Here is a 13,976-nt window from a genome sequence, read left to right on the forward strand (position 1 = left end):
GTGCTCTTTCAAATCTTTTGTCATCAATATATAACTCTATATTGCTACAGCACCCATTACAGTACATACTACTAATTTCAGCTCACTTTAATGAACCAAGTTAAAATCACAAAACCAAGTCTTACGAGTTAAAACTACTTTGACATGAATCAAATGCTATGAAGATTTTTGCTATAACGCTTCAGTATATTGTATTTACCATCTGAGTCCAGCCATTCATCCGCCACTACGAGAAGTAGACAAGAAATCATCATATTGTGCATTTCATAAATATTCAAGAAAAATATAAAATCAAAAAGGAACAGCTACTAACACACTTGACAGGGATTGTGCTACAGTCTACTGCTGACAACTAAAGTATGTCTCCATGAGAATAAAAATGGTCTTCATTAAACTACACAGTGGGACACATCTATTTCTGTAAGACTTATAATTTCCCTCGCCTCAACCTCCAATCTGTCATACTACCAGGGTAGTTAATACACAGTTATGGTTTTGCATATGCAAGCATGGACGCTAACACACATCACACACACAGACATTTAGTGAGATTTACCCAGTCTGATCTCATCACACTCCTCTGGTATGGCTAGTGATACACAAGGGTGTGAAGACATTAACAGGAATCAAGATGTCAGTGTTTGAGTGACACACACACACACACACACACAACACACACACACACACACACCACACACACACACACACACCACACACACACACACACACACACACACACACACACACACAACACACACACACACACACACACACACCACACACACACACACACACACACACACACACACACACACACACACACACACACACACACACACACACACCACACACACACACACACACACACACACACACAACAAGCAGTTGAAATCCATGACGTATTTCTCATATATTCTAGGACTACGGAAGTATAGTGAATGCAACACAGTAATGGCTATGATGGTCAGTGGTGCATATCACAGCCAGATGGTTTACTTGGCTCGGTCATGGTGCTGGCAGCCATGCGACTGTAAGCTTGTTTCCTGCATGGCCAACATGAAAGAACGGCAAAATACTGTGTGTTCACATTAGTGGCAGGGTTATGGATTCAGCTGCACCGACAGAAAAGCCAGTGACAGCAGATTCATTCAGGAGATGGAGGCACACTGGCTGCTGTTGAGTCATCACATTTCCGATAACATTTGTGTCAACATCAGTATGCATCACTGTTTCAGACAATACTGTATCATTCAGAAAAAACATGAGATTTAATTGTTAAATCTGAATTGTTGTTAGTAAGTCCTGTGGAAATGACAGCTCTGTTTCTCAAAGAACAGACACACTACTATAAAGGTGAGGCATCAAAGCATACAGGAGGGGATCCACTGATACACGTTTTTTAAGGTCACAAAAGCTGGGAGAAAAAAACATCTGAGTACTTAAATTTGTATTCAGGCAGAGGGAAGGGGTTTAGACCAGTGTGTGTGGATTGTTTGCTATTGAATGTTTCTGAGAAAGAGGGAGAGAGATAACATTGCGTGCATGTGTTGTGGTTGAAAACAATAATAAAAAATTGAAATTCCAAATTGACCCTTAATCTGTACTTCCTGTGCCTCTGTAGATCTGAAAGGAACATGAGAGGTCTCTATCTCTCTTCCAGCCTTCTGAGGACATGAGGGAACTGTTTCCATTAGGCTAATGTGGGTTTGATCCATGGTGATGTATGTGAAGTGGCAGGATGTAGGGTCAACGTGGAGCTGGGTGTCTGTGGACAGGTGATAAGAGGAGGGAGGAAAGCAGTAAGACGTTCAGGGGGGAAGTAATCTCAGAGAGTAAGAAGGACACAATGTGTGTATGCATACCAACAACCAACCGCACACGGGACCTGTTTGAATTTGCATGCGCTCTCCTTGAAGTAATCACAGATTTGCACTGAGATTGTGCACATATCTCAAGTGGATTCAAACAGGACCAGGAACTCATTACTACACTAGGTAGGTGTGGGGTTGACACACTCAAGTGTATGGGAAAGAAACAGGGTGAGAAGAATATTATGGACTTTACCTTCTACGTCATTATGGTCATAGTCTTGAGTGGAGCATGGATGGAGAGACAAAAGCACAAACACATGAAAGCGAAGCCACTGCACCTCTTTGTAAAGCAGAAAACAGCAAATTTTTAAGCCGGATGAAATGATTGTTCCCATGTCAAGCCCAAACAACACTCAAATGACTTCCAGGTGCTATCACAAATGCTTTACAGCCCAAAACATACTGAAGTGATGGTGTGTGCTTTGTATCTGAGACAGATGAGAGCATGGGAATGTCTCCTCTTTTGTTCTGCACAAACCCAGCTCATGGGAGCCACATGTAGCCATGAACTTTACAGGAGTTCCTAAACATACCTAGTAGTGATGAAGTCCAGAATATTAACAGCTGTAGTGCACAGAAGTAGTTACAGCATCGGGGAAGGATCAAATAAACAAGTACACATACAAAAGCAGACAATTTACCTTTGACTCTTTCTCCTCGGTTGAGTTGGATCTCTCCCTCCCCCTGTGGCGTGTAGGGCTTGACCACGATGAAGGTACGTCCCGGGACAGCGCTGTAGAGTTTCCGTTTGGGCCCGCGGGGGCCTGTCAGTGCTGGGGGGTGTGTGATGTGGGGGGCTTGGGTCTCGCTGCACTGAGCCAGGGCTGTAAACAAACACATATGTTACTGTGGTGATTCCGGGGAGCTGGTAACTGAAGCCTGTGGTCACCGACATGGTTGTCAGCGGGACAGCAACCTAGTGACACCCCCCGATTGCTAGGCTGACCAGGGACCGGTTCATAAACAAGTCCAACGCCTGCCGATCAACAGTCAACAGTCAGTGTTCCATGGGACATTCATGAGCGGAGAGGACACTCCTCCCATCCACTCTCCCCCCTCCTCCTCTTCTTATTCCCTCTCTGCCTTCTTTAATAGCACAGACAATATCCTTCTTGCTCCCTTTTTACCCTCTCCTTCTATCTTCTCCACTCTCCCCCGCATCCTAACCGAGGTGGATGTTTAAATAAGAGGGACTGCACAGTGTCCTTCTCTGTGTGGGTCTGTCACATCCGTCTAAAAGCTCCCCTTTACTCAAACACATCCTGAGTTGGGCTCCAGAAGAAGACCCCCCTCCAGAGAGCAGAGATGTCCCTGTTGCCCCAGTTCAAGTTTGCTCCAGGCTGGGTTACAGACGCTGCCTTGTCCTTGGGTCCTGGTCCTCCTGCTGTGGAGGAGAGAGGCTGGGTCTGCTCCCGACCCCACTCCTTCTCCTGGGAGTCCCACCGCGTCTGCCTCTCCTCTCCCCTCCACCCTACACACACACGCTCGCTCACACACAAACTCACACACACTCTGGCAATGCTGCTGCTGCTACTGCTGCTGCTGCTCGTGCTGCTGCTGCGCTCCTTGGCTGCCCTCCCCTTTGACGGTTTGCTCGCGCTCACACACCACAAGCGCTCTATGTGCATACTAGCCGTGCGCACAGGCACATACACAGACAGCCCCCCCACTCCTGCTACCATTGCACCTCCGCTTGCATGGCATACGCCGCCGCCACCACCACCACCAGCATGTTGCTAACACATCGCTAACAGTCACATACACACTCTGGTCCCAGAGTACGATTGATCTCCTGCTGCCTGTCTGACTGCAAGCGTGCGTGCGCCATGGCTCCCTGAGGCAGGCTGTGAGAGTGTGTGTGTGTGGGTGTGTGTGTGTGTGTGTGTGTGTGTGTGTGTGTGTGTGTGTGTGTGTGTGTGTGTGTGCAGTAGGGCGGGGGGCAAAAAGCTCCAGCCCATTTAGTTGAATTGTTGCTCCTCCCTCTTTCTCTTTGCCTTGAATCCCCTCCTTCTTTCTCTCATTCTCTCGCTTCCATTTCACCCTCTAATCCCTCTCAACATTTCTTCGCATTGCATCTCCACTCTCTCTCTTTCCTTCCTTCCCTCTCTCTCTGGCGGTGAATTCTAATACAGCAGCGGCAGAGCTCCGCCTAGTATTCATTCATCACTACTTTGCCACCACTGTGCAGGTTACATTCAGCATCAGTCTGCTGTTTTGAAGTCACAAGCTTTCTCTCAAGCACATTTTTTGAAACAAATGAAAAACACAATTAATACAAATATAAGCCGCCACCACCCGCCAGCCGTTCTCCTCATGTTTACCTGATGTAGAATTTACTTGAACGCGTGCTTATGTATTACAACTTTATTATGTCCTGATCTTTGATGTCAGTCAGAAGAACATTTCCTTGAAAGATATCTTTAATCTCCTTCATCCCCATCTATCCACCCTATCAACCTCATTTAGCCTCCTGCCAATCCCCCCCCCAGCATCAGTCACCTTTATAGATTCCATTCACCTGATTCTAGCCTCATGTGCCCTTTACCCTTCGTTCTCCATTCATCTATCCGCCCCTTTCCTTATTTCAAGCCTTGTTTGTCTTTTTTCCTTCCCCAACACTATTGCTTTTCTTGCACCCCCCCCCCCCATCTCACACAGCCTCTCTTTCTCTGGCCCCCTGCTCCATCGAAACAACGGATTGCTGACGGCTTTCCAATTTACCGCAGGGACCGAGGGGCCGGGATGGCTGCCCGCATGTTAATGTCTGAGCCTCAGCAATGAACATCAGCAGCGAAGAGGAGGGGAGGCTTGGAGAGTCAGGTAAATAGGGCTTTGAAAAGTGGCACAGAGAACCAAAACATTTGATTTCTTAAAGCAAATCTATTTCAATGACTCAAATCTGCACCCATACCTACACATACACCATCTGTGAGGTTATGTTACACATGCTGGACGCAGCTGCTCCCTGCAATGAAGCTGATGATGGTGGGGTTGACACATGTTATCTATATGCAGACAGAAGGGAGGGGTGGACATGGTCCTGCTCTCTACCCAGTTTTAATGGACACGTTTATGTTACACACGACGAGGATTACATTGGAAACTGCACATAGATATATGGGTTTTCAAAATGTCTATCTAGAATGTTCATGTGCAGTTTCCAACTCAAACTTTAAAATATACATGTATAACTAAATGTATTTTTTCATTTATAAAATATATAAATGTTTCTCTTTTTACGTTTACAATGTAAGATTACACAATTTCTCATTTGATATCAATATCTGTTGCATGTTTTCATCACATTTAAGTCTAAGTTGCTGTTGCAAGCATTAGTATGATGATCCACCCACGAGTTGTATTTTAGCTTTTAATTCTACATTATTAGACAACATTTTCTGGATGTAATACAGTTGAACAGCCCTCTGGAAGGGTCCACCAGAAGCTTTTTACAGGTCACTTGATGTTAAACCAAATGAGTACAAAGAGCAGGACTCTTGTTTGTTGTTATTGTGATCAGAACGCTTTAAAAACTGTTTTAAGGGTTTCTAATTGTATTCATCTTCAGTAGAGGTACACACAATAGGGATGGGAACGATGAATTGAATATCAAAATTATGCAGGTGTTCGACTATGAGAATCTGAATTATGAATATTTTTATTATAATTGAATAATACATTTTATTTTATTTTTCTGGGAGGGGTGCCTAAGTTGATTACATATTATCAAATGGAATAATTCAATGTATACGACAGTGCCATAGCTAAATGTGTTAAGTCTAAAGGTGTGTTTTTGCTCCGCTCACCGGGTCCCTTCACAGATACAGAGCTGCAGGTGCTTGATCTCTCTCTCTCTCTCGCGTCCGGTTATACTTCACTCGCGTTTATGTCCAAATCCATCAGATCTAGCAAGTTCTAGCCAATGATATGGCTGCTTTGCCCCTCCCTACACGCAGATCACGCAGACTCAAACCTCATCTTAGGCCCAAAATTCCAGCTGAGAGGGTCTTCTCTACAGCTGGCCTGATTGTGAATCGCCTCCGCACCCCGCCTCTCCCCTGAGCATGTAGACATATTCTTAAACAAGAATTGAGTATTGAATAGCTGCATTCTGTGCATAGGCCCTGTTATAGGTTGTTGATCTCTGTTGTAAAGGGTTACGTTACCCTAACCGGTTATGTTGTTCGTGTATGATCCCTCTTTAATTTAAAAATCAAGTTATGTTTTAAGCATGAAAGCTGTAGGCCTATAGCTGTCAACTGTTCAAACTGTGATCACCAGTTCAATACATTTGACAAATTCAATTTTGTTTCTATACTTATTTGAAAATTAATTAATTAATTAAAAAAATAAATAAATAAATGTTTTGTAAAATCTTTTCCCACATTCTTAATCGGTTAACCGTTTTTTTGGGGGTTGAATATTCAAATATACATTTGCTTTAAAATTCCCATCCCTAGTACTCAACAAATACTCAGTATTTTCTCGTGTCTCCAGAGTGGTTTAGCTTGATGTTTTTGTAAAGATTGTATCCCTATTTTGTTGATCAAGTGTTCCTGTTGGATTTTGGACGATATACTGTATAGACAAGATCAATATATCAATTTTATTTTCCTAGTATGCAGTATTGGTTTTTCCATAGTCAATCAATGGATTAGGCATTGTTGTGTTGATTTTTAACATGCTATTCGCCCTAAACAATTTAGTATAACATGATTCTCACCTTTTATGTGCCAATTTGACTATATTTGCAAAAGCTATTTTCTTGCTCATTCGGTATTCTGATTTCCATCTTTCCTCTCTTTTATTCTCTTGCACCACCGTGCCTCATTATAAGTAGCTTTTACCCAGATACAGATGACAGGATCCATTACACACACACACACACCACACACACCACACACACACACACACACACACCACACACACACACACCACACACACACACACACACCACACACACACACCACACACTACACACAACACACACACACACACACACACACACACACACAACACACACACACACACACAACACACACACACACACACACACACACACACACACACACACACACACACACACACACACACACACACACACACACACACAACACACACACACACACACTACACCCCACACACACACACCTAATGCAGAGTAATTACAAAGCTTCATGTTTTCCTAGGACACCAGCCATGCCTCTGTAACGATGGCAACTGTCAATAAAAGGAAAGAAAATACAGCCAACAAATGTACTGATAAGTCAATAATATGAACTTGGATCTCCAAAAACTGTCCATGTGTCATAAATAATTAGGCTTACATGGATTATTGTCCCTTAATTGGCAATTTTCTCTATAGATTCTCATCTCAGACATTTCAAGCATCTCTGAAAAATCACTGAAAAAATCTCACTGAAAAAAAGTACACTACAGCTATAAATGAGGTGCTTAGTAATTCAGCTATCATAAATCATAGAGACCTTGATTCCAATATTGTTTTAATTTTTTTTTTTGGGACTCTCATCTGTGGGCTTCAACCCCTAAACATGTGGTATGTGTGGAAGGTAGCACTGGTGGGGGTATTTGTTTGGATGATGAGAAACGAATGCCAACAATCTTTTTCCACAAATGCAGTACGCTTTTTCTCTGAATTTTAAAGAAAATAACTTCAGATGCTTGTTTGGAATAAGTGAGACTACTAAAGGCAGGTTCACATTTAAACAGCTCAATAATGAGTCAGCCAAACCAATTCAGAAGTAGAAATCTGTGAACGGCCTACGACTCTGAATGCCACAAAAGGCCCTTTCTACACAGATGCTTTCAGAAAAAGCAGCTTCACTGTAGATGTTCTCACATGACTGCTTTGCCAGCCTCAGGTAGAATGCTCTTTCCTCAAATTGCCCATCAATCTAAGGTCATATGAGGACATTTCAAACACATTCATAATCAGCATCACATTTTGTATCCCAATAATCATCACTCTGGCGGGATATGGGAGTGTTTATGGTTATCACGGTGGAATTAGAACGTGTAATCATTGGGCAGAACATTTTAAGGATGTGAACAGCAAATATGTTGGCACATTGACAGCTTAATGCTTTGCAGAGACTTCACCATTAAGCAAAATTAGAAAAGTCTAAATTGGCGTGATTAACACATAACCCCAAACTCCACCTCAATTTGAGAAAGGGGATGATCAACAAACCATTTAGCACACACTGCCAACTCTTAGTGTCAGTAAATAGTTTACCCTACATTAGAATATTTTCACTACAACTTTATATATGGGTTAATTTTTCTGATTACTGTCATTTAATGTAATTTAAAGACCAAACTATAGTCTCATGGCTTGGATTGTATGTTCACTGCTAAATTAAATGATTTAGCAATCCTGTCTATTGGAGTTTTGGAATAGGCTACGACTACAAAAGACTCTAATAGCTTAAACGGACTTGAAGGAGGCTTCTGATGAAGTCCTTCAGGGAGTGTTGTGGTGTTGTGGAGGGGAGATGGGTAACTAATAGGCGGTTTAAGCGGGCCCGGTTTACTTTTTTTTTGGTTTTTCCACTAGGGGCTACTTTTTCACCTTTTTTCTGGCCCTCAAAATTGAGGTTCTTACCGGGCCAACAACCGGGCTGAATATGCTAAACTAGTGACGTAAACACTCTCGACGGCCTGAATTGGTCCGAGAGAATCGCTGGCAATGGGGGCTACAACTACAACAAATGACATATTTTACAGTGATTAAATTGTAATACCACGTTTCAAAATGATGCGTGTGCAGACAAGATGGCAGAGCGGAAACAACTTTTACAATTGTGTGTTTCTGAATGGAGATCGGATCAATCAGGCTAAGCTAACGTTGTACAGTATATGCTCCATCACAATCACAACAACGGCCTACAGACATAAATAAACCAGCGACTGTATTCGACATGACACAGGCAGTCTATGTGGTTTGTACTTGTTTAACTTTTGTCTAGTTTCTGAACAGATATGAGGAGCTGTGAGCTCTGAGTGCTAACAGCTAACGGCGGATGTTTTGCTGGTTCGCATTGACGATGACGTCATGGGTTTTACGCAGCGTCGCTCCGCCACCGACACCGCCGATCGCCCCGCCTACACTGCGTTACTGTAGTTACTACCCCATTTCCTAAACTGTAATGGAAACGCAGCCATAAGTGAGCCTGGCCTACCAAGGCCTAACCATTCCGTACTAAGCCGTGCTAGCGTTCCTGCAGTGGAAAGCTCCTGCAGTGGGAAAAGCACATAAGGCCTAAGCCATTTAGGGCTTGAAACAGACTTATGATTATGTTATGATTTATGATGATCAAATGAAGGGTCAACATAATCTGATATTGACAGGTGTATTGATTATGGCACCTGCAGTGATTTAACTGCTGTTCTGAGCTGTCATGGTGAAGAGGGAGTTGAGCCTAAAGGAATTTCTTCTCTTGTTGATCTGATTTTGACCTCTCACCTAAGGTCTTGAGTTCTGGGAACTAAAAGAAGAAGGAGAAAATGCATACAAGAAGTTAAAATGATGTTTTCCCTCTTCAGGGTCTTGGGGCTCAACCCTCCAGGTCAAGGAAAGCTTACATATGCAGAAGGAGCTCAAAGTGAACCTCATGGGCACGTTACCTGGATGAGACCCCAGGGAAGACAAATAACACGCCGGAGGGATAACATAATCCAGTAACGCCTTGGGGCGGGAACGTCTTGAAATATATCCAAGAAGATATGAGAAAGTGGAAGACAGACATCAACGCACAGCATATTATCCTACTGCTGCCACAAAACTGGAGATACTGGCAAGAGATTACTCGAGAGTAGTTCTGTTTGAACTGCAAAAACGAAAAATCACCATTAGCCTATCAGTACACCCTCTGACACAAATGATTCACATGCAACTAACCAATACCGGTTGTCCTGCTTTGATGAGGTTCAACTTCTCCCCCCTCCTCTCTATCCCTTGTCCTTGTTTATCTGCTGTGTAGCTCAGCCCTTGGCTGTCTTAACCGTTGTGGTATAATCTACACACAAACAGCCCTGGTGTGACTAATTCAAAGGAAGAAGAGGGGATAAAGGGGTCAACAAGAGGTAGGAGGAACAGCAACAAACAGAGATTTAAAAGGTGAAGGAGCTGGATACCACCGTCGGCTTAATGTTGACATTACACATCACAAACAGGGGGTCCTATAGCACAACAGCAGGAAATAAAAGCATTTATTGCTACTGACACCACAAGCTACCACAACGACCTTATATGACAACATGTTTGAGGTTATGTTGTGCGACTGAAATTAATCTTCATCTGAAATGAGGATTCAGCACCTGCTTTGAAATCTCCTGGACACTTGGTTTAAACAATGGCCTGCTTTCTGACTGTACTTTACAGAAATGGTGCTGGCAACGATTTGATAACTTGACAAAACAAGTTATTTTTATTTTTTTTTATCTCTTGCCTTAACCAGTCAGATGTTTATGCCAAAAAAATATTTTAATTAATAGATATTGGCACAAAGTCATTTTGCAATGACATTATAAGGCAGGTTGTTGAAAATGTGAATTTTCTTGTTACAAACTGAAAGTGAAAAAGATCCTCTTTGCTTAGAAACACAATATTTTTCAATCTATTTTAGCTTCCTCTCCAACCAAGACTGAGTAATATGTTATAAGGTGCAATGCTTAATAACCCAATTTCTGACACTGACACTGTCAGACAGAGCCCTCTTGATGATTATTATCTCTTTGTATTGACAGCACATCATGCTAAGTAGCCAATGTAAACCTGTTACGAAATGTGTCACCTTATCATATCAGCAGCCAGCCTCTTGTCCTATTATAATGTTAACTACAGAGATGTTTTACACACACTTTTCTGCTTTAATTTGTACTGGTTAGCTTTGTTGCTTTCCTCATCTGATCTAGTGTATAATGAGCCTCTGTCTGTATCCTCTCTGTTGTCGCCTCTAAACTTCTACGGAGGCTGGCAGAGCTTTTGAACCCTGGCAACACACGCCCACAGAAGAGGAAGTGATGGTGAGTTCCACAGGAACCGATGGGCGGGCTGCTGACCGGCCAAGCTAATTTCAACACTCCCCGGTACCCATAATGCCTCTAGAGTTACCGTGGGCATAACAGAAGGTCAGAGAGAGAAACAGAGAGAGGGAGGGAGAAATATTGGAGGGGAAATATTGAAGGACAGCATCAGTCTCACTTGGGTGGCAGGTTCTGGCCATAGAGACCAGCTGCTCGTTTTGGGCTTTTAATACACTTCACCCTCACTTTATTACGTAGTATAAGTGTGGATGCACACTAAAGGACAACTCCCTGTGTGTTAGAAGGGCATTTAGGCCAGGACACAGCAGACATACTAAACCTGCTTTCTCCTTTTTCTTTCGCACTGTTTCCTCTTTCTCTAGCTTAGCATTTTGACTACACAATAAGCATTGTGCACAATGACAGAGCAAAACATGTTTTTCTCTGTCACTAAATAATGATGCCAACTGCAGTGCCAGATATAGCAGAGAAATGCACTTAGTTTGTTACCATAATGAGGAACACAATTAATAGAATGAGTGGTGGGTGGTTAACACTCCACTGTAAGTTTATTAATGAACTTTATGTACTTTATATAAAGTGATTTAAGATTGAGTGAAGATTATAGATAAGATTTAGAGCTTTTGTCTCTATGCGGTTTGATGTGAGCATGTTACATGATTTAATAAAGAATGATGTTTGCTCTGTGGCTGCAAACCATAGTGCAGATTAATGGCATTGTGTTTATATTTTTAAGTGTGTCTGTATGTGTGTGTGAATGAGAGAGAGAGAGCGAGAGAGAAACAGAGTCTTTGATGGATGTAGTAAAGTGACAGGAGAGTATTAAAGGGAGAGGGGGAGTAAGGCTGGTGCTGTGTCTGTAATGCAATTCCCCTGTCACACACACACACACACACACACACACACACACACACACCACACACACACACACACACACACACACACACAACACACACACACACCACACACACACCCACACACACACACACACACACCACACACACACACAACACACACACACACACACACCACACACACACACACACACACACACACACACACACACACACACACACACACACACACACACACACACACACACACACACACGTTGTGTGTGTGTGGCATCCAGGAATCAAATTAGGTGTGTGCTGCACATAGGTAATCTTGCTCTGACATATGATCATAATAAAAAGCTTAACAAACCAAGTGCCAGTAGACCACTTAAATCTATCGCTCCAAGATGTGATCAGAGCCTTAGTTTACTGTGCAGTTCGTCTAATGGCACGGTGTACAAGGGGGGGATTTGTTCCCCAGCAGCACAACTACATCTGTGGATGTATGTATCAGCGAGTGACAGGCTGTTTGGAACCGAGTGGCCAGCCAATGACATCCATCATAGCCATAATCTCAGAATGTATCCTCAACCTCTTTCACACAAAACTGACATACAAACACACTCGCAGGTTTGAAAACCTTCAATTGGTCCCCATGGTGATCATTATTAGCCGTGGTCCGTCTGTCTATCTCTGAATTGTGAAAGCTATACATGGCCTCCCATTCAAACACCGAGACAAACACACACAGATCTGAACTAGGTTATTTGCCCTCCATCCTCCTAGCAGGAAAAATGCTGTATTTCAGCCTAACCGGTTATATAAAGAGTAATGTTTCTATGCCAGACACAATGATGCCACTGACCATTGCCCTCAAACCCAAACGATCAATGAAATTACTATACCAGATCTCATACTGATCAGTGTTTCAATCAGCCATAAAACTACACATTTTCAATTCCCAGTTTATGTGTTATGCCGATTACTTTTTGGACTGGTTGCAAATACAGTTTGACAGGAAAACGACTATCATATGTTGCCTGGGCTTGATTGATGGATAAATAGACAAGATTTGGCTCAGATAAATGTTATGTCATGCTGGTGACTAACAAGTGATTCAGACACATTGCATAGGGCATTTTAAATTCAGTTTGAATATCAAAGGATGTGCTTAATCACAAAGCCAATCACAGATTATCTAGATTCTGCCAAGACAGTGTGAGACATGAATCAGGAACAGGAGGAGAGACATGTGCTTGTTTACAATCTTTTTTTAAAAACAGTTTAGATCAATAAAAGAAACATATGAAGTAGAGCTGAGGTCAACTGAAACCTACAGACCTGAGTCTTCCACGATGGCTGTGTCCATGAGGGTATCCATGGCTGTGGGACCTCCTGGGGACCGGCCTGTCCTCCTCGTGCATGTGATGTAGCGAAGGCGAGCGGGAATGGGAGGATCTGGAGCTGCCTGTGCTCTGGAGACTGCTGTCAGGGATCTCTCCATGACGGCTCTGACACAGAAGAAGAGACGGTTTCATATGCACATGTAAGACACAGTAATCCCCTTTGTGCACTCTTATCATGGGATTGTGTCAAATTGTTTCTCATTTTTAGTTTTTATAGTGTCGTGGACAGTCCCCATTGATCAACCATCATAGGGCAGCTTTAGCAAAACATTGCTGATTCCAGTGTAATAGAAAAATATTATACTCACTTACTTACTTTAATAATATCATTCTGTGATTCTTATTGCTAATGTTTATCTATATTTACTACTTCTCACACTTCTTAGCTAAGCTTTGGAAAATTCCTTATTAAGAAGATTTGTTGCAATGTTGTTAGTTACACTACGAAAGAGACAGCTGAATGGTTTGATTCTCTATCCACATTTGATAAATGAATTCCCACCACACCAGCTGTTGTCCCCGGCCAGATGATAAAGTTAAAGTTAGTACCCTTAAAATCACAATACATCAACAGTATTAGTTATACAAAAAAGGACTCAAGACAAGTAGATACAGGCGAAAGGATAAAAGAGAACCCTTCTTTACTTGTTTTGTAATCTCTGACTTTGCAAACCTGCAGTCTCGCCTTTTCGCCTTACCTCTCCGAGGCTGCTGTGCTGCTGACCGAAAGCTGGCAGGCTGCGCAGTGAGGGGACGGGGGAGTGACCCTGCCGGCCGCGAGGTTCTCTGGGGCC

At 42.8% G+C, this 13,976-nt stretch overlaps 1 protein-coding gene across 1 annotated transcript in view; it reads right to left on the reverse strand.

Annotated features, from left to right (window-relative positions):
* shank3a (SH3 and multiple ankyrin repeat domains 3a) overlaps positions 1 to 13,976 on the reverse strand; it is a 242,261-nt gene that overhangs the window by 60,830 nt on the left and 167,455 nt on the right. Inside the window, 4 exon segments of the mRNA XM_034215672.1 lie at positions 2,513 to 2,651; positions 2,653 to 2,695; positions 13,118 to 13,287; positions 13,881 to 13,975. Of these exon segments, the coding sequence (XP_034071563.1) occupies positions 2,513 to 2,651; positions 2,653 to 2,695; positions 13,118 to 13,287; positions 13,881 to 13,975 (447 nt within the window).

Source organism: Gymnodraco acuticeps, unplaced genomic scaffold (assembly GCF_902827175.1).
Source record: "Gymnodraco acuticeps unplaced genomic scaffold, fGymAcu1.1, whole genome shotgun sequence".
In the NCBI taxonomy this organism is placed as follows: Eukaryota; Metazoa; Chordata; class Actinopteri; order Perciformes; family Bathydraconidae; genus Gymnodraco; species Gymnodraco acuticeps.